This window comes from Populus alba, chromosome 3 (genome assembly GCF_005239225.2).
Source record: "Populus alba chromosome 3, ASM523922v2, whole genome shotgun sequence".
Taxonomy (NCBI): domain Eukaryota; kingdom Viridiplantae; phylum Streptophyta; class Magnoliopsida; order Malpighiales; family Salicaceae; genus Populus; species Populus alba.
Genome location: NC_133286.1, coordinates 20,961,127 through 20,981,205, shown reverse-complemented (window position 1 = coordinate 20,981,205; position 20,079 = coordinate 20,961,127). Strand labels below are relative to the sequence as shown.

Sequence of the window (20,079 nt, the reverse complement as noted above, 5' to 3'; positions counted from 1 at the left end):
ACTAAAATTTCAATTCACGCATTAACCATCATACAACTACCGTGGTTTTATTTTCACGGATGAGTCTTGAACCACCACGTTTATTTTTGCATCAATCATCCTGGTAGAAAAAATTGTGATTTTATTTAAAAAAAGATCTTAGAGTTTACCTAACTACTTTCAATTCGACTCTCAACGGGTAGTTAAGATTTCAATCAGATAAAATTATTTTTAAGTTTAATTTAAAATAATATGGATTGTATTTGCCTATTTGGATTATAAATTACTTAAGTTAATCAGTATAAGGTTGTGTTTAGTTTTTTTTTGTTTAAAATAAATTTTTTTTATATTTTCAGATTATTTTAATATATTGATCTAAAAATTAATTTTTTAAAAAATAAAAAAATTATTTTAATATATTTTTAAATAAAATATATTTTAAACTACAATCATTATTATAATTTCAAACAAGATTGATAACCATCGTTTCTTACGACTTTCCAGCCATGCACGAATCAAGGGAGCAAAGAGAAGATTTTAAGAGGGTAAAAGCATAGTTTTAAAACTCGATCCGGTTATTGACCCGGTTCAGTGATCGGGTCACGGGTCAGATGGGTTGACCCGGGTCAACCAAGAAAAAAGCATGGCAATATGGTACCCCTCTCCTGCCCTCTACTGTCTCTCCCATCTTTCTCCAATTTCAACACGAATACTTCATCTTCTCTCTCTGTACCCATCCAAACTCCCATCTTTCTTCAATTTCAACACGAATACTTCATCTTCTCTCTCTGTACCCATCCAAACTCTCATCTTTCTCCAATTTCAACACAAATACTTCCTCTTCTCTCTCTGTACCCATCCAAAGAAACAACCAAGTGAAGAAGAGAGAAAAAAAGAACGAAACTCAACCCCCCCAAGTTACCAATCAAGAAAAGCTCTCCTGCAAGCTCAACAGAGGGAAGAATCTTTAAAAGATGTTTCAATTTGAAACAGAGGATAGCGAAAGAAGATAGAAAAATGAATTCGGTCAACAACTCATCTAACCTTATTCTCAGACTTGAAACAACGATCCTTATTCAAGAGTCTTCTGCTCCTTTGTTCTTTTTCGCGTCTGAAATGGGTTTGAAGATTTCTTGAATTAGGTTTGAAATTAATTAAGTCTTCTCACAATCTCACTTCTGCACTGCGTTCATTCATCTGCTCATCTCGACGTCGTTTCGATCATGAAGATATTAAAAAAAATTAAACCCGGGTCTCAGCCGGGTTTGCCCGGGCCGGCCGGGTCCCGGGTCGACCCTCCGGGTCGTCCGGGTCTGGCCGGGCCAATTCCTAGCCTATTTTTTGCTTAGACCCGGCCCGGCCAGTCGACCCGCCGGGCCGGGCCGGGTTTTAAAATACTGGGTAAAAGTGAGGGACTGTTTTTTTTTTTTTTTTATGGGATATAAAAGTTACGAAGTGTAATGATAATGATAACTTCATCCTTTCACGATGGTGATATCTGGTGTAACATTGAAGATGATAATTAATAATGATTGACTTTCTTTGTCTCGTGACTTTTTCACGCAAGTCAACCCTCCTCGTCATTTATTCGCGCTGTTCATGCAAATTGTACGTTGCTTGGTTTATAGCATTTCAATGAATATTTGTTTAAATTGTAATTCTCTGCCTCTAGTTTAATTTATTTTAGTGATAAAATACATTTTAGAGCAGTAATGGTTACTTTTAAAAATATTTTTTTTAAAAAAATATTAAAATAATTTTTTTTTTTTTTTAATTATTACATCAAATAATCCAAAATAATAATAATGAAAAAACATCACTTATAACTCATCTAGAAGCAAATCACCCTTGATACTGGGTGGTTCAATCGATTGGACTAGGGAAATAAATTTGGAAAAACTACAGCTTGATCTCTATAGTTTCATCATTGTTTGATTTACAGCCTTTTAGAATCTATCAATACAATCCTTATAGCTTTCTAAAAGTTTCAATTTTACCCCTAGTGATTAAATACATACCGAATCCTGATTACGAGTCCACCTTTTAAGTTTTTCAGTTTCTATATTTCAAATTATTTTGACGATAAATGATAGATTATCGAAGAATAAGAGAGAGTATAAGAAAGAAATGATGTTTTATTTCTTAGATATTACAGGGGTAATATTGAAAAAAAATAAACTATAGATATAGAGTTGGAACATCAATGAATACATGTAGACGTCAATGTATTTAAACCTGGATTTAAATCTTGTCTGGCATTCCAATTGGAAGAGCGTGAAGCTACGCGCACGGACTCAAGCGTTGGAGATTTGTTGTCAGCTGAACAGCAGGGCCACGAAACACTATTATTGCCGTTCACAGTATTCCCGGCCCTTTGCCTCCCTCTCTCTACAGTTCAAAGCCTTTCCAATTTAAAATTTCAAAAAAAGAAAAAGAAATTCAAACTTTCCATGGTTAGATATTTTTTTTTAAATGGTTATTTACTGATAAGTAATAATATCTGGTATAAATATCAATAAACCTGGGTCTAAACTTTATTCAAATCCAGAACTCTAGATATATATATATATATATATATATAATTTTTAAATTCAACAGTGTTTTTTGGCAATATTTTTTTTTAATAGGTTTCAGTTTCTTTTTATAAAATTGATTTATAAATATCTATTAAATTCAAGATCTTTAAAACCCTTCTTGATTTTATTAAAAACTAAAATTAGTTAGAGGTCTATGTTGTATATTAGGTTGTTCAGAGTTTACAACTTGTTCGATATTGTGGTTGCTATTGTTTTTTATTTAAAATACATTAAAATAATATTTTTATTTTTTAAAAAATTATTTTTAATATTAATACATCAAAACGATCCGGAAACACACAAAAAATAACAATTTAAAGAAAAGAAAAAAATATATATATTTTTACAAAAACATTTGAAAAATATAAAAACAAACCAGCTCTTAATATACAATATATCTAAATTTCAATATCAAATTATGCAAGAAAAAAAAATAAAGATCTTAATAAAAAATAACAAAAGACAAAAAATAGAAACAGGAAAAAGGCATTTAAGATAGATTATCTTCTTGTGATATTTCTAGGGGTTGAGTTATTAAAAATTAAATGCGTGTTTGATATTATAATATTTTTTATTATTTAAATTTTTACTATAATTTGATATGAAAAACATGTTTAAATAGTGACAATCAAAGTTATAATTAGTTTAAAAAACAACTTCATGGCATCACATTGCAAAATGAAGTCAAGATTAAGAAATTATTTAGAAACGCACTCCTAAAAACTAATTATATATTTTTTATATTTTTAGATTGTTTTGATACGTTGATGTTAAAAAAAAATTATTTTAATATATTTATGAATAAATAATACCTAAAAAAACAACCGCAATCATATTTCATATATATTATAAATCAAAACCAGACCATCTCATCCTATTCAGTTCCCTTTGTAACCTTTTATACATGGTAAATGTTTATAAAATATAAGACTATAAAATAAAAAATAACTTACATAATTTTAAGTTTTTAACTTACATTAAAAATGTTCACAACGATTACTATTCTCTCCTAATCAATCGAATCTAGTAATGTCCCATCCATGAAAAAAAATTACTTTTTATTTCCTGTTTCGTTTGCAAATATTACTCGACCATACCATGCTTCCTATAGTGTAACACGTGCTCTAATTTAATCGACCAATTAAAGTCGTAAATTATTATTATAATTATTATAAATGCTATAATTTTTTTTATACCACTTCAATCTACGCTTCACATCACTACTATCAAACTTTATTTATATGATTGATTAAACTAATGACACGCAAATCTTGTTTTTAACTTAGTTTAGGTTTGAAATTTAAAGGCCAAGTTTATTTAATATAACTAGATTGATTTTAATTTTTAAATTAAGTTTTTTTAATAATAGATTTTTTTAAAAATTAAAAAATATCATTTTAGATTAATTTAAATTAACTTATAAACTCATGACTAGACTAAATTTAACAATTCTGTAATTTTTTAAATAAATTCCAGACAATTTTTTAATGCATTAATAGCTTATGAAAAATCTACCCAGCTATAAAAAAACTTTTAAAAAAGATTTCTGTGTCATTAAATCTTAATTTTATTGTAAAATTAATTAATAAATCATATTGATCTAATAACTTATGTGGTTTTGTTTTAAAATATTTTTTATTATTTTTTTAATATTCTAGCACTGTCTTTTCACAATTTGAATTCAAATTATATTAATTTATATTCTATATTTTCATTAAAATATAATATAAGCTCCACTTTTAAAGTTCAACAATTTTCTATAATTGTAGAGAGTCACGACCATAAAACGCAAGAAAGAGACAACACTCAGGTGTAAAGGACCCACAAACTTAACCTTTCCTTTTTGTATTTTCTCGAGAAATTTCTCTCTCCTTACCCCTTGTCTCTCTCCCTCTCTACACGCTCCCCTCTCTCACCGGCTTTAATTTGAAAATTCTCTCTTCATTTCCATCTCTGTATATTTAGGCGCATTCCGTGCATTTATTGCCTTTTATCTTTCAATAGAGGGTTTCCCCTCCCTTATCTCTGTATCTCTTTTAAAGGGCTACTCGGATCTTGAATGGTCTCTTTAGTGGGGTTTCGATTGCAACCAAACTGTGCCAAGGTAACATCTTTTTTGTAAGTTAATCTAGTTTTTGAGCATGTTTTTCGATTTCCTATCTGGGTTTTGATTTTTTGTTGATTGATTTGGTTTTTTTAGTATTTGGAGTCACAAAGTCTGCATCTTTTTTGATGTCAAATCTCTTTTTGGAATATTCTAGATCTGTTTTTTTCCTTTAGATTTGCATGTGTGCGTGCTTTTTTTTCGTTTTTTTTTGGCATTTGATGATTCTTCCTTTTGTTTTATTTGATCTACTTAGTGGTTATGATGTAGTCTTGAGGAAATGTATACTGTATATCTCTCATGTCAAGTACAGTTTTTGCTTGAGTGGGTATTATTTTTCAGTCTCCTTTTATAGTTCTCTACTTGGCAAAGTTTTTACTGGAAATGATCTTGCAGTGGTGATTTTTTTTTGTCCGGTGTGTAATGCTGGGAGCGTGATTAGGAACTTATGGAGTCACACTGGTAATGTTTGTAATGTGGTAATTCCGGTGTGTAAACCTGATGTGGCTTTTTTCAAATGCATGCATTCGTGTTGTATATATGATGACTAGTTAGGTCACGGGGAATGAATTCCTTAATTTGGGAAGGTGAGAGTTACTGAGTAATTTGTGTTGTACATCTTCAATTCCATGCTCTTTATGGTCTATAAGGGCGTTTCTTTAGATTCGCATGAGTAGATGAATCATATGATGACTGGTTAGGTTATGAGCCTTGTTTTTGGGAGATATGTTGCCATTTCTGTGATCTTTATAAAGGGTTTCACTTGGTTGCTTTGAGTGAGTGAACTGATTGATCTTTATAATTTGTCTTGCTCATCACCTGTCATGAATTGCTCGTTTTTCCTGTGTTAATTGTGGTACATATTGTTGCCTTCTATTTCTAACTTTTTATTTAATGATTTTGATAGATCGAGGAGCCATAAATTGTCAATACACTGAAAGAATTAAGTGAAGGAGATAAAGGACAGAACAAGATTTGGTGGTAAGACTAAGAGTTTCATGTCAGTGAAAGTGTATGCTAGTTCCTGTTAAAAGCCATTTTTTTTTATAATTTTTCAGTGACATTAATTTACTTCAACATGAACACTGACGTTGTTACAGCTGTTAGAATATCTTCTAATATGAGCTTGATATGTATTTAGATTTGACCTAGACTTGAAAAAAATAAATGACTGATCATAATAGCATATGAGATTGCTAACTGGTATAACACTAAGCTGTCTGTTTCTTCATAAAACTTGTTGGTTCTGCCAATGCTGGGCAATTTCTTTTCCTTGCTGTTTTCTTAATTGCTTTTCGTTCTTTCTCTTGTTTGTCTTAGAAAGTTAATGCACGAATTGGACTTCTTAGTTGGGATAATTAAAGTAACAAACCTTCCTTTTAGGGTCTACAAGCTGCTACTCTTGATTTGTTTTTAAATACAATTAACTTTTTGTGTCTTCCATATCTGAACGTGGGATTCATTGAAATATACATTTACCATATTTCTTAAACTATCCACCTTTTAAGTTATGAACAAATTGAACTGAACACGGGGAAAATGAAAATGCTTTTAATTTTGTCAGGAAAATGCTTTTAAATTATCCACCTATGGTATTGTTGTTGGGACATTATTGTCATGAAATTGAGTAAATTGTTATATGTTGATCTGTAAGTAGAAGCCTGTAAATTAATAACAGTCCTGAGTATCTTTCATAAATGAAAGTTTTTGTAAATTCTGGCATCCCCTTATCGAATATCTTTTAAAACAGATATGCAAAAGCTAACTGTGGTTACATCCACGTAAATAATAGATTTTTTCCCACTTTGCGTTGTGATATGTTTAACATACTGATGTAATCAGGTTTCTCATTTTTGTGTTTTTCTTCTGGCGTGTCTGCTTTGGGAATCAGGGGAAGAATTTTTTTTTCTTCTCTTTTTTTTAGAGAGAACACTCCTTGTGGAATTTGCCATTTTGACTTGATTGATTTATTGACAACATGGATGTCAAACTTGTCTCCTTCCTTTTATACATGTCATTTTTGCTTGGGTATAATTAATAATGTTAGCATTTATGGAGTTGGAAACTGACTTCTTGTTTGTTTTTTCTCGTAGGTTGACCATACTACCATGGCATCAAGCAATCTTTTTTTTGATGACATCCGAAATAAACCTGAGGTTATTGATCCTCCTCAAAATGAAGACTTGACAGATATTGGTGAAAGTGTAAATGATCCTACTCAGACAGCTATAAAACCTAACGTGACTGTGTCTAGCAGTGTTCGTGAATTACTGGAGTGTCCTGTGTGCTTAAATGCCATGTACCCTCCAATTCACCAGGTTTGTTTTATGCCTCCCCCCCCCCTCCCCCATTCTTGATAACCTTAATGAAATTCTATTCCTGTGGAATTCTTACAAGGCTTCTACCTTTTGATATCCCCCCTCCGGTTAAGAAGTCCAGCTTGCATGTTGGTCATCTCATTGGTGTTCTCTTTTGTTGCAGTGTTCAAATGGTCACACATTATGTTCTGGTTGCAAGCCCAGGGTTCAAAACCGATGCCCCACTTGCAGGCACGAACTCGGCAACATTAGATGTCTTGCACTAGAGAAAGTTGCTGCATCTCTTGAACTTCCATGTAAATATCAGAGTTTTGGGTGCATAGGCATATACCCTTATTACAGCAAGCTAAAACATGAATCCCAATGTGTTTTTAGACCATATAACTGCCCATATGCTGGATCAGAATGCACAGTTATTGGTGATATTCCTTATCTGGTGGCCCATTTGAAAGATGATCACAAAGTTGATATGCATAATGGCAGTACTTTCAATCACAGATATGTCAAATCAAATCCACACGAAGTTGAGAATGCAACATGGATGCTGACGGTATTGTTTTGCTTTATCCTTGTTTCTATTCTGGTTTTGTCCTTTCCTTAATCCTTAGCAAAGGGTTTCTTATTTATATGTTGAATGTGTGTGGATACAATTATCTGCATAGTTCCCATTAAATGCCATATTTGTGAAAATTGGACATCTCTCAATTAACAATCCTTGTCCACGTGTTGAAAATGTATTGTGGATGCTGATGGTATTGTTTTGCTTTATCCTTGTTTCTATTCTGTTTTTTGTCCTTTCCTTAATCCTTAGCAAAGAAGGGTTTTCTTATTTATATGTTGAATGTGTGTGGATACAATCATCTGCACAGTTCCCTTTAAATACCATATTTGTGAAAATTGGACACCTTTCAATTAACGATCCTTGTGAGCGAAAATGTTCTTTTTGTAGAAGTTAAAAGGGTCCTGTCATCAAAGTTTGACGTGGCATTCTAGGTTATTGTTGGGTTGAACTTTTGTTGTCTGATTCTATTGTAGAAACTTGCTTTTTGGACATATAAAAGACTGCTCACTATTTTCTCCCCTGATTTTTAGGTCTTTAGCTGCTTTGGTCAGTATTTTTGTCTACATTTTGAAGCATTCCAGCTTGGGATGGCCCCTGTCTACATAGCATTCCTGCGGTTTATGGGGGATGACAATGAGGCAAAGAACTATAGTTACAGTCTTGAAGTGGGTGGTGGTGGGAGGAAGATGGTATGGCAAGGGGTACCAAGGAGCATAAGGGATAGCCACCGAAAGGTTCGAGACAGTTTTGATGGTCTCATCATCCAACGCAACATGGCCCTTTTCTTCTCTGGTGGAGATAGGAAGGAATTGAAGCTTAGGGTGACTGGTCGAATTTGGAAAGAACAGTGACAGGATATCCAATTTCTGTCACAACTTTCAATTTTAGTTAACCTTCACACCTAGTGACAGGTTTCTTCTTGTAGTAGTCCCATGATCTTCTGGTCATGTATTGTTTTGAATTGTAGGAGGCAAACTCTCTTTGCTTGTTTAGCCATCAATACATGAGTGGGAGGCATGACCCTTGTCCCTGCAATTATAATATTTATCTATGTAGATTTAGATGTGCCACATTGCTCGCATGGACAATTAATGAATGATTGCAGTGCTAGTAGATCCATGAACTTTGGCGGCCTTTTAATTCACACCGACTTCTAGAAATCTCATCATCAGTCATTGGCCATGAGAAAAGAGTGTCTAGGCATGCCCAAGACTTGCAGAATGGCTGAGAGCAGTTTTGCTCAAGTTCTCTCTCGTGAGGGAGCATGGTAGGATAATGTGGTCTCCAGTCTCTTTTTGTGATACAAATATCTGCACATTTGGTGCTGGGAACACTGTTTTAGTATCTTGGTCAGATTCTGCTGCTCCATCCTTTATAGCTAAATCAGCAAAAATTGAATTTGCCAACCTGAGGATAAGGGCGGGTATGGTGCTGGGATGGAGGCAGCGCAAGTGTTCAAGTGTACAAAAGCTGCATCTCCCTCGAAAAAATGCCCTGCGTGATGGTAGCTTAATAGCATTACCTTTTTTTTACCTCTGAAGTAGATGGAGGCGGGAAAGGTCCGAGGTCCTTACTTGCCCAAGAGGGCGTCTACCTGCCTGGTAAACCAAGCAAGTCCCGACCACTCGACCAAGGTCAGTCAACGAAGGTCGAACTTGTTGACCCAGTTGTTCATAGACCAAGGAGGAGACGACTAAGCTTGTTGGCTTCTTCATATCGGCCTTTCCACGTTTTATCAGACTTGAAATTCAATCAGAATAACATTCAACTTTTAACTTGTGTAGGAAGATATCAGGTGCTGACAAGTCAGCCAGTACACAGAAATATCAACATAGTTTGATATGATACAAACCATATTCTATAAAATTTCAATTTTTTTTATATTTTCAAATTATTTTAAAATGCTAATATCAAAAATAAATTTTTTAAAAATAAAAAAAATATTATTTTAATGTATTTATAGAACAAAAAAACAATTTAAAAAATAACCATTTAAACACTCTCAAACACCACATAATAATAAAACACTGGCAAAATTCAATCAAAACTTGGGCTGATCTGTTCATCAGCAAAAACCATATAAAAACAATATAAACCAAGGAAGTCAACCTAAATGCAATCTCATGTGCATTTTGCCAGGTATGCATCCCATCCTTGAAGACGGTATTCACGAGCTGCCTCTGCAGGATCTACTGCCTTTATAATCCCACGTCCCACGATAATGATATCACTGCCCCTATCGAAGATGACCTGAAACATCATTTATCCCACAATTATTAGAGCTATAATAATTCCCCTTTCAGTAAGAGTTTATTGCAAGTTTTAATAAAGCTTGCATATTACATACTTCACTAATGCATGCCAACGAAATAGACATAATGAAAATGCACCAATCCAGCAATTTATGAAGGAAAAAAAAAGCAGTGAAACAGTCATTTGAACATACAGAATATGGTGTGTTATACTGCTGGCCAAGCGCATCGCCACCAGTGACCATTTGAACTCCAGGTGTTGCCTGAATAAATGCTGGATTTACTGGTGCACCTGGCCATGAGGCTGGGTTTACCGAGATGAAGCCAATCACAAAATCAGAATGTTCTTCAGCAATTTTTACTGCCGCAGCAGTGTAATCTCCCTTAGCAAAGTTGCCTGCTGAACTCATTTCTGCAAGCAGCAAGAGGCCCCTCCCATGAGGCAAACCCTAAATAGAGTCCATGAGTAAGCAAGAGTTAGATACTGCCAGGACTAATTCAGTAATATGATTCCAGATAAAAGTTGTGTGTGAGGCATGCCTTCAATTTCAACCCGTCGACAATTCCAGGACCAGAAATAATGTGACAATTAACTATATCAGCCCAATCCAATATATGGAAGATACCCCTGCAAAAAACAGGGCAAAGAAACCTCAGACTACTGTAAAGATACTAGCAGAAAGGAAACCAGAAAAGTCACATAACACTGATGCTCACCCTTCATACTGCATGGTCACTGTGTTACCGATGTCAGCAAACTTACGATCTTCAAAAATTAAAAAATTGTACTTATCTGCAATCTACAGGATGCAAAAGCGCAATGAGCTACAGGGAAATAACAACTACTTTGCACCTAGAGGAAAACGGGAATAGTAGAAAAATGATGAGGAAAATACCATTCGACTGCCAAGACATCTAACAAAAAATATAGTTATCAATACTTCTTCAACCTAATTACCAACCAAACCAAATTCCACAAGCATTCAAAAAATTAAGAACGTTTGTATATGCTCATTTTGTACTCTGGTATTTACAGATCATCAACAACTTCAAAAGATTCATTCTCATAATTACCAAACATATGAAAACATAATGAAGAACAGTCATCAAACAAGTCAATTCAAACTGCCACTTGGCTAACTAGGTTATCAGTTGAAAACATAATGAAATTTACAGCTCCGCTTCATAACATGCAATTATCATTTTGCACCATCCAAAATGATAATTGGTGGTCAAAGGTTAACATAGACATATCATCAACTGACAAAACATAATGTAGCAGAATTTTCATGCTTCCAGCAAATCTGAAGAACTAAACCTCCATGCAAGTAACTTTTATTATAACACCACAAAAACCTCATCAAAGCAGCAAACTTCAAAATACCACAGTTTAGAGACATACCGCACGAAGTTTTGCACCAAAATCAGGATTGAAATCAGGCAAAATATCGACATGGGTTTTCAACAAACATATCTCAGGTCCAACCTACACTCAAAAAATAAAATAAAATATGTAGAAAACCATGTCAGCCAAACAAAAACAAACAAACATAGCACTCCAATCATCCCCAACCAACCCAATATCAAAACACTCACTTTTTCAGCAAGCTCAAGCAATTCCTTAGCAGTACCAACATCAGCTGCAACACACAGATTACTCTCCTTTTTAACCATAACCTCAAACAACCTCTTCCCCATCTCATTCTTTGCTAACTTCGCTCTTTCCTCGAACCCAGAAACCTTAACCCTAACACTCTTATCCACCCCTTTAACAACACTAACCTTCCTATTCTCCTCCAAGAACTTCAAAACCCCCTTCTCCACTTCCTCCTCCAATTTCCCCTTCTCCCTCAAAACCCTAACCATCTCACTCAACTTAATAATCGCATGCAACTTAATGCCATTCTCCTCCAAATTCTCCCTTCCTCCTTGTTCCCTGTCAATCAAAACCACTGCATCCGTCACCTTCAACCCCGCCGCCCTCAACGGCAAAGCCGTTTCAAGAACAGAAGTCCCACTCGTAACCAAATCTTCAACTATCAAACAAGTCTGGTCCTTTTGGAAATTTCCCTCGATAGACTTAGAGGTACCGTAATCTTTCACTTCTTTCCTGCGCATTACCATGGGGATGTCGTTCGAGACTGATACGGTGGTGGCGATTGGGAGAGCGGTGTAGGGGACGCCGCATATGAGGTCGAAAGTGGTAGTGGCAGGGATGGAGGTGATCAGGGTTTGGGAAATATGGCGGAGGAGGGAGGGGTATGAAATTATGAGGCGGAGGTCGATGTAGATTGGAGAGGTTATACCGGATTTGAGCTTGAAGGAACCAAATTTGACTGCGGAGATCTCGTGGAGTTGGAGAATTAGGGATTCCATGGAGGACATTTTGCGGTGGTGGCGATAACAGTAGTTGCGCCGAGAGAAGCGAGGGAAACAGGGAGCAAGTGTAGGTGTTAGAGTGGAAACGGAAGGGTTTTTGGAAGGAATGAAAGTTATTGTCGTCCCTTTTCTTTTTTTCTTTTTACTTGTTGCTCCCTAAGTTGTTTCTTTAATTGGGATATTTTTATGATGAATTTTTTTTTATTTTTTTTATGACGAGTAATTATTTATCACAATATTTGTTTTTTTTTTTTTTTCCTTTTAGTATCGTAGTAATTGTTATGGACATCAATTTGTTTTTTAGGAAATTATGACCCAATAAATGGGGCAAACATCTTTTTCTGCCAGTAATATAACGAAACATGTTATTAAAATTTTTTTCAACACTGGGTTTTAAATAATGTAAAATATAAACTTTTATACTTTTAAAAAAGAGAGCATTCTATAGTAATGGAGACAATGGCCTGATGTGTCCATGCCATCAGTGCAGAGAATATCAATGATCATCATTAAAGTAGAAATGGAATCAAGAAAGAACAATCACACCCATCACGATTGTTCAACACAGGTGAGATGTTAATTTTAAATTGGGTCATATATGCATTTTAGAATTCATAAAACTAGTGAAAAATGCGCAAGATATTTTACATTAATTTATAAACAACATAGGTAAGAGGATAATATTAATTCAAAAAATATTTTTTTTTGAAGTTTTAATTGTAGAATCAATGTTTTAAAAAAATCTATTAAATCCATTCATCAATATAAAAAAATTATATTTTTAAAATAAAAAAAACTTTGTTTTCGATTAACTTGTAATTTGTTTAAAAATATCCTAAGCATTTGTTTTCTTTTTTTGTTTTTATCCGAATATCCGCGTTTGCATTTGCGCGCGTAAGGGCAATTTTTTAGATAAAAAGAAAAAACAAAAGAAGATAATACTTAGACAAGTCAATGTAGAAAAAAGGCCATGAAACAGTTTACCCAGCCCGTTCGCAGTGCAAAGCCCATTCTTCTTGAGCTACCCTGGGCCTCTGGTTCTTACAGGCGCACAACCATCGGACCAACAAGACTGGTAGAGCCCTAAAACAATGACAACTCATTTTTCCATGCAGAATTTACTGATCGATTTGTTTGATATTGCAGTGGTTTATAATTCTTAAAATGTTTATAAACTTTTTTTAATATTAATATTTTCAGCTGTTTTTAATAATTTTAATATCAATTATAGCAACTTGAAAAAATCCTGAGCATGCTCATGCAAACAACTTTTTGAAATAAAAAGAAAGGATAGAAAACTTAAACAACTTCAAAACTTATTCGAGATAAAAAACACGAGGAAGAGATAGACCTTTAACCACTGTTATATGTGCAAATGAATTTATCACGATAATAACAAGGCTGCATGAATTAATATCCCTCATCAAAAATTATTTAGTATGTTCTTGGATAAACAACAACTGCATGAATAAAATATCTCCTTTTTTCAAGTCTTCTCAGGCCAAACATTCTCCATTTAACCTCATCACAAAATTCTACAACAAAAAAAACTTTCATTTTAAGAAGAAAAAGCTCTCAAGTTTTATGATTAACTTACGATTGAAAGGAAAATTTTAAGGTAAGGCTTCATAAATGCCCAATTAATAGGGATCCAATAGAGAAATAATTTTGTTTGGGTATCAAATTTACAAATACGTGGTAATCTAGGGATAGATATGTATTTTTATTATATCTCACAGCCTCCCTTTGCAACATAAAATTGCATTGGCGGGGACTTTTTGTCTCGTGTTCTGTGGTTTCTCCTTGTCAATAAGATCAGATATTTTTAAGTGGATTCACCCGCGTCCAAATATTCTCTTCCCTGCGAAGACCCACAGACCAAGGAAAAACTTTTCGAGTCAACAGAGAGGTGTGGCAGCCATTGTTTCAAGATCATCTTCCATCATGCATGCACCAGGTTCTAACATTGATTTTCTTCTTAAATCCATTTTCATACGCGGGTTCTGTGGATCATTACACCTGGTTTTGTTACTCGCTTTATCTGTCGCATATGTGTGCAAGAAACTGAGCAGGAAGGGTGATAGGGAGGGGTCTAAAGAGATGTTAAATATAAAGAGAAGGTTTATGTGGTATAAACGGACTTTGGTCTGTTGTTTGGGTGTCTCAGTGTTTAATTTCATCTTGTGTTTGTTGAGCTACTTTTATCTGTATGGAAATGTCTGGTCTGATGGTGAAGCAATGACCCTTTTGGATTTGGGGCTCAGAACACTCTCTTGGGGTGCACTTGCTGTTTACTTGCATACCCAATTCTTTAACTCAGGTGAAAAGATGTTCCCTTTGTTATTGAGAGTTTGGTGGGGTTTCTATTTGGCTATTTCTTGTTATTGCTTTTTTGTAGATGTTTTCCTTCATCACAAACATGTGTCTTTGGAGATAGAGTGGTATTTAGTGTCTGATGTGGTCTCTGTGTTTACTGGATTGTTTCTTTGTTATGTTGGGTTTTTGAGAAGTGATATTCAAGATGTACTTGAAGAACCCCTTTTGAATGGTGATTCTAGCTCGATTAATAATTTGGAGAACAGGGGGGCAGATACGGTGACTCCTTTTGGAAACGCTGGTCTTTTCAGTATTCTAACCTTTTCTTGGATGAATTCTTTAATTGCTGCTGGCAACAAGAAAACTTTAGACCTTGAAGATGTTCCTCAACTTCACGGTGTCGATAGTGTGGTTGGAGCTTTTCCAGTTTTTAAAAATAAGCTTGAGTCGGATTGTGGTAGAGTTACAAGGTTCAAGTTCGCAAAAGCTTTGTTCCTGTTAGTCTGGAAAGAAATTTTGTGGACAGCTTTATTGGCGTTGATTGACACGTTAGGTTCTTACGTTGGTCCCTACCTTATCGATGTTTTTGTTCAATGCCTTGATGGGCGAGGAGAATTCAAGAATCAAGGTTACATTTTGGCTTCCGCCTTTGTGGTTGCAAAGCTTGTTGAGTGCCTCGCACAGAAGCATTTGCGCTTTAGGTTGCAGCAAATTGGAACAAGGCTCCGTGCAGTAACAGCCACGATGATTTACAACAAAAGCTTGACCATTTCCTGTCATTCGAAGCAAGGGCATTCGAGTGGACAAATAATCAATATTATGACTATTGATGCTAATAGACTTGGCATCTTTAGTTGGTACATGCACGATCCATGGTTGGTCATCTTGCAAGTTTGTTTGGCCTTGCTGATACTGTACAGAAATTTGGGACTCGGGTCAGTTGCTGGCTTTGTTGCGACAGTAATTGTCATGTCGTTAAACTATCCTTTCGGGAGATTGGAGGAGAAGTTTCAAGACAAGTTAATGGAATCAAAAGATAAACGAATGAAGGCAACCACGGAGATTTTGAGAAATATAAGAATTCTCAAGCTTCAGGGATGGGAAATGAAGTTTTTGTCTAAGATTCTTGAACTCAGGAAAGTAGAGACACGGTGGCTGAAAAAATACTTATATACTTCAGTAGTGATCACTGTTGTCGCCTGGGTTACTCCCACTGTTGTGGCTGTGGCCACCTTTGGTACTTGCATGCTTATGGGAGTCCCGCTTGACTCAGGGAAGGTTTTATCTGCACTTGCAACATTCGAGATTCTTCAATCCCCAATCTATAACCTTCCCAGTACAGTTTCTATGCTAATTCAGACAAAGGTTTCTCTCGACAGAATTTCATCTTTTCTTTGTCTCGATGACTTGCAGCCTGATGCTATAGAGAAGCTTCCAGTAGGCAGTTCTGACAAAGCAATTGAGATTGTTGATGGAAATTTCTCTTGGGATTTGTCATCACCCTGTGCAACATTGAAAGATATAAACTTCAAAGTGCTCAATGGTTTGAAGGTAGCTGTATGTGGTACTGTTGGATCAGGCAAGTCGAGCTTGCTTTCCTCCATTTTGGGAGAATTACCCAAGATCTCTGGGACACTTAAGCTGTGCGGGACAAAGGCCTACGTTGCTCAGTCACCTTGGATACTGAGTGGTAAGATAGAAGAGAACATATTGTTTGGTAAGGAGATGGACAGAGAAAGGTACGAGAAGGTACTTGAAGCATGTTCCCTGAAGAAGGACCTGGAAATCCTCTCATTCGGTGATCAAACAGTTATTGGTGAGAGGGGTATCAACTTGAGTGGTGGACAGAAGTAAAGAATACAGATAGCACGTGCACTCTACCAAGATGCCCAAATCTATCTATTTGATGACCCTTTCAGTGCCGTGGATGCTCATACTGGATCTCATTTGTTTAAAGTAAACTATCCCATCTTCCTTGAAACCATTGCTTGCAGTGGATTAGAATTAATTAGGGGAGAGTAACATGTTCAGTATTTTGACCTCATTGATCTATTTCCTCTCATGTAGGCTTCTACAGATCAAAGTGCAATAGAGATGGAAATTCCATATATAGTTGGGGAACTTGCCATCCAAGCAATCACGCTTCTGGGAATTATAGCAGTGATGTCTCAAGTGGCATGACAAGTTTTTATGGTTTCCATCCCCGTGATTGCTGCCTGTGTCTGGTATCAGGTACTCCTTGTGGTTTCTTAAAATCTCATTTTGTTTTCCAAGCTCTACTTCAGTGAACAAAATCTAATAATATCATTAGATCTCCTGATGTTTCTTATAATTTCTTCATTTGTCTCTTAATTAGCGTTTCTTTTCCCAAGATGCTGAGCTTGCAAGAAAATTTTAAAAATAGTGTCAATGGCATGCAATTGGATGCAGCCTCTGTTTCATTATGACAAGTAGCATATATTATGATTTAGCATTTAGAAAGAGAGGAGTTCTAACATATTTATTGATGCCTGCAGCAATATTACATTCCGTCAGCAAGAGAGCTTTCACGGTTGATTGGAGTATGCAACGCTCCAGTTATCCAAAATTTTGCAGAAACAATTTCAGGAGCAACAACGATCAGGAGCTTTGATCAAGAATCAAGATTCCAAGAAATAAATATGAAACTAACAGATGCATATTCTCGGCCCAAATTTCATAATTCTGCTGCAATGCAATGGCTTTGCTTCCGAATGGATATGTTCAGTTCTATTACGTTTGCTTTCTGTCTGTTTCTTTTAGTCTCTTTTCCAGAAAGAATTAATCCAGGTTGGCAGTTCTTGTCTTGCACCTGTTCTCTATTTCCCTTCCTGTTGTCAACCAATGAGTGAACCTGAAATACACGTTTTTTTTTCCTTTTCCATAGCCATTGCAGGCTTAGCTGTTACGTATGCGCTTGGCCTATACATGGCACAATTTGTGTTGATATGGTGTTTCTGCAATTGCGAGAACAAACTCATATCAGTAGAGATAATTCTTCAGTACATTTCTATTCCTGCCGAGCCTCCTCTTGTAATTGAAGCGAACAGGCCTGACCATTCTTGGCCATCACAAGGTGAAGTTGACATCGATAATCTGCAGGTAATTTTGTTCTGTTTATTGCTCCAACTGGCATGCATTATTTTTATGTTACTAATGGTTGGATATGATGCAGGTCCGCTATGCCCCACACATGCCACTTGTGCTGCGTGGTCTCTCATGCACTTTCCCAGGAGGGAAGAAGACTGGTATTGTTGGGAGAACAGGCAGTGGTAAATCTACTCTCATACAGGCTCTTTTCCGAACTGTTGAACCTGCAGCTTGTCAGATTATGATTGACAGCATTGATATCTCATTGATTGGCCTGCATGATTTAAGGTCAAGACTGAGCATTATTCCCCAGGATCCAACCATGTTCGAAGGGACTGTTAGAAGTAATCTGGACCCACTTGAAGAGTACACAGATGAACAGATCTGGGAGGTGTGTTGTCTCTATTGTGCTAGCTCAATGAGGGGCGTGTCGATGCTGTTATACACGTGCCTGTGTGTTTCTTCATAGAATTGATGTTCAGTATTTCAAGGATTGGTGATTGAAACATAGCACAGATGCTAACTTAAATTTTTTATGATCCCAGGTTCTGGATAAGTGCCAACTTGGAGATGAAGTTAGGAAAAAGGAAAGGAAGCTAGATTCCACAGGTTTGTCTTTCTCACCAATCACCGCTACCTAATTTTTGTGCACATCTTTTTAAATGGTCATCCTGGATGGTGCTGCAGTTATCGAGAATGGGGAGAACTGGAGTATGGGCCAGAGGCAGCTAATCTGTCTAGGGCGTGTGCTACTCAAGAAAAGTAAGGTCTTGGTCCTTGATGAAGCTACTGCCTCAGTTGACACAGCCACTGATAATCTTATTCAGCAAACGCTCAGGCAGCACTTCTCCGACTGTACAGTGATAACCATTGCACATCGAATAACCTCTGTTCTTGACAGTGACATGGTTTTGCTTCTAAGCCATGGTGAGTATGGAAACTTGATGTAGCATTGCCTGTAAATGATATGAATCCTCAATTTTCTCAAGTATTTGCAACCATGTCTCAGGTCTCATTGAGGAGTATGACTCTCCAACAAGGTTGTTAGAGAACAAGTCATCGTCATTCTCCCAACTTGTAGCAGAGTACACAGTGAGGTCAAATACCAGATTCGAGAAATCAACTGGAATAAACTGATGGGCTTCCACACCATGTAATTGTATTCTGCAAAAACAGTATAGCGATGGATGTTGTAGCATGCTATGATGGAGATAATGGCCTGATGTCTCCTTAAAGTGGAAAAACTTTACGCCATTAACGCTTCTGTATCAGTGATCCACCATTAAAGCATAAATGGATGGTACTACTTAAAAATAATAAATTATAATGTATCCCAATAGAAACTAAATTTAAGTCACCAGGGTCCTGAAAGTTATTAAATCATGAACAGTTTCCAAATCAATTTAAAATCATATCATTTTATTTTTTTTTAAATTAAAATAATTTTTTTAAAATTTGTTTTTTTTTTTAAAAAATCAAATCAAGTTTCCACTTTAACAATTGATCTACAAATCATTCAAGTTTACTTCTATTTGATTATTTTAAAAGTTATTTTACAGATGTATATATATCTTCAATCCAGTTTGCTTTTCAATCAAAATTAAATCTTTTATTCATATGATTTTAGAAGCCATCATCAACATTTACATGTTGTCTTCAAGAAAAACTCAATAAATTCATCTACATGATGATTTTGAAATTTGATTTTTTTTAAAAAAAAAAAAAACATACTTTCTTAACCATTAAGCCAAATCAAACATTAGATTTAAGATACTAACATGATAAATTAGTCTAAGAGTATTCTAATATCAAACTGATTTAATAATAAAAGAAAAGGTTAGGCATGAAAAGCTTTAAAATTCAGAGCCTTGACCTCTTCCATCCTTGGAGACTGGGATGGAAACCGTGTATGCGTGTGTGTGAGTGTGGAGAAGGGACATTGCCCGACCTCACTGTGTTCTATTCTTAAATTTGATTTTTTTATTTTTTTATATTTTTTCTATTTTAAGGTAATTTTAATATATAAAAATATTTTTTAAAATAAAAAATATTTTTTTAAAAAATAAAATTAAAATAAGTTTCAAAATGAGTACCGAGCATATGGAAAATGAGCCGACGTGGATGCATTATCCAAGTCGACGCACCACTTGTCCAAGAGGATATCAATAAATATTTCTTTCATTACCTTCTCTCATGACGATGAGAGATCACATGAATAAATTATAAGCCTCCCCGATTTCTTCAAGTAAAAAATAAAAAAAATAATTTTTTTCTTTAAAAAAATACACGAAAATAAACGGGATCTTAGTTTGTACCGAAGGTCTGAATTTTAAATTTTTAAGACTATTTCATTGAATCTTAATTTATTGAGTAGTTTAACAATTACGGACATGAGTGATGAACGATGTGCAATACACGAGCAAGTAAGAGCGCGTGGGACCAGGATTTAAGTTTTGTCTGGTAAGTTTAACCAATGGACGGAGAT

At 35.3% G+C, this 20,079-nt stretch overlaps 2 protein-coding genes and 1 pseudogene across 3 annotated transcripts; 2 read left to right on the top strand and 1 right to left on the bottom strand.

The window, feature by feature from the left end:
- Positions 1–4,356: 4,356 nt before the first annotated feature.
- LOC118054281 (E3 ubiquitin-protein ligase DIS1) lies at positions 4,357–8,620 on the top strand. Of its 2 annotated transcripts, none has more exons than XM_035065797.2 (5): positions 4,357–4,659; positions 5,567–5,671; positions 6,753–6,977; positions 7,141–7,527; positions 8,070–8,620. In XM_035065797.2, the coding sequence occupies exons 3-5, from the start codon at positions 6,768–6,770 to the stop codon at positions 8,388–8,390; spliced, it is 918 nt and encodes a 305-aa protein (XP_034921688.1). In that variant the 5' UTR covers positions 4,357–4,659; positions 5,567–5,671; positions 6,753–6,767; the 3' UTR covers positions 8,391–8,620. The 2 variants fall into 2 exon arrangements, with proteins under 2 accessions (XP_034921688.1, XP_034921691.1); XM_035065800.2 differs by having other exon boundaries at positions 4,358–4,659; positions 5,567–5,640.
- Positions 8,621–9,508: 888 nt separating this feature from the next.
- LOC118054269 (uridine 5'-monophosphate synthase) lies at positions 9,509–12,295 on the bottom strand. Its single transcript, XM_035065780.2, has 6 exons — positions 11,388–12,295; positions 11,194–11,277; positions 10,509–10,591; positions 10,332–10,419; positions 9,986–10,240; positions 9,509–9,789 (listed from the first exon to the last, which is right to left on the bottom strand). Exons 1-6 carry the CDS (start codon positions 12,174–12,176, stop codon positions 9,661–9,663), a joined length of 1,428 nt encoding a protein of 475 aa, XP_034921671.1. The 5' UTR covers positions 12,177–12,295; the 3' UTR covers positions 9,509–9,660.
- Positions 12,296–14,034: 1,739 nt separating this feature from the next.
- Positions 14,035–18,951, top strand: LOC118054595 (ABC transporter C family member 3-like; annotated as a pseudogene).
- Positions 18,952–20,079: the final 1,128 nt, after the last annotated feature.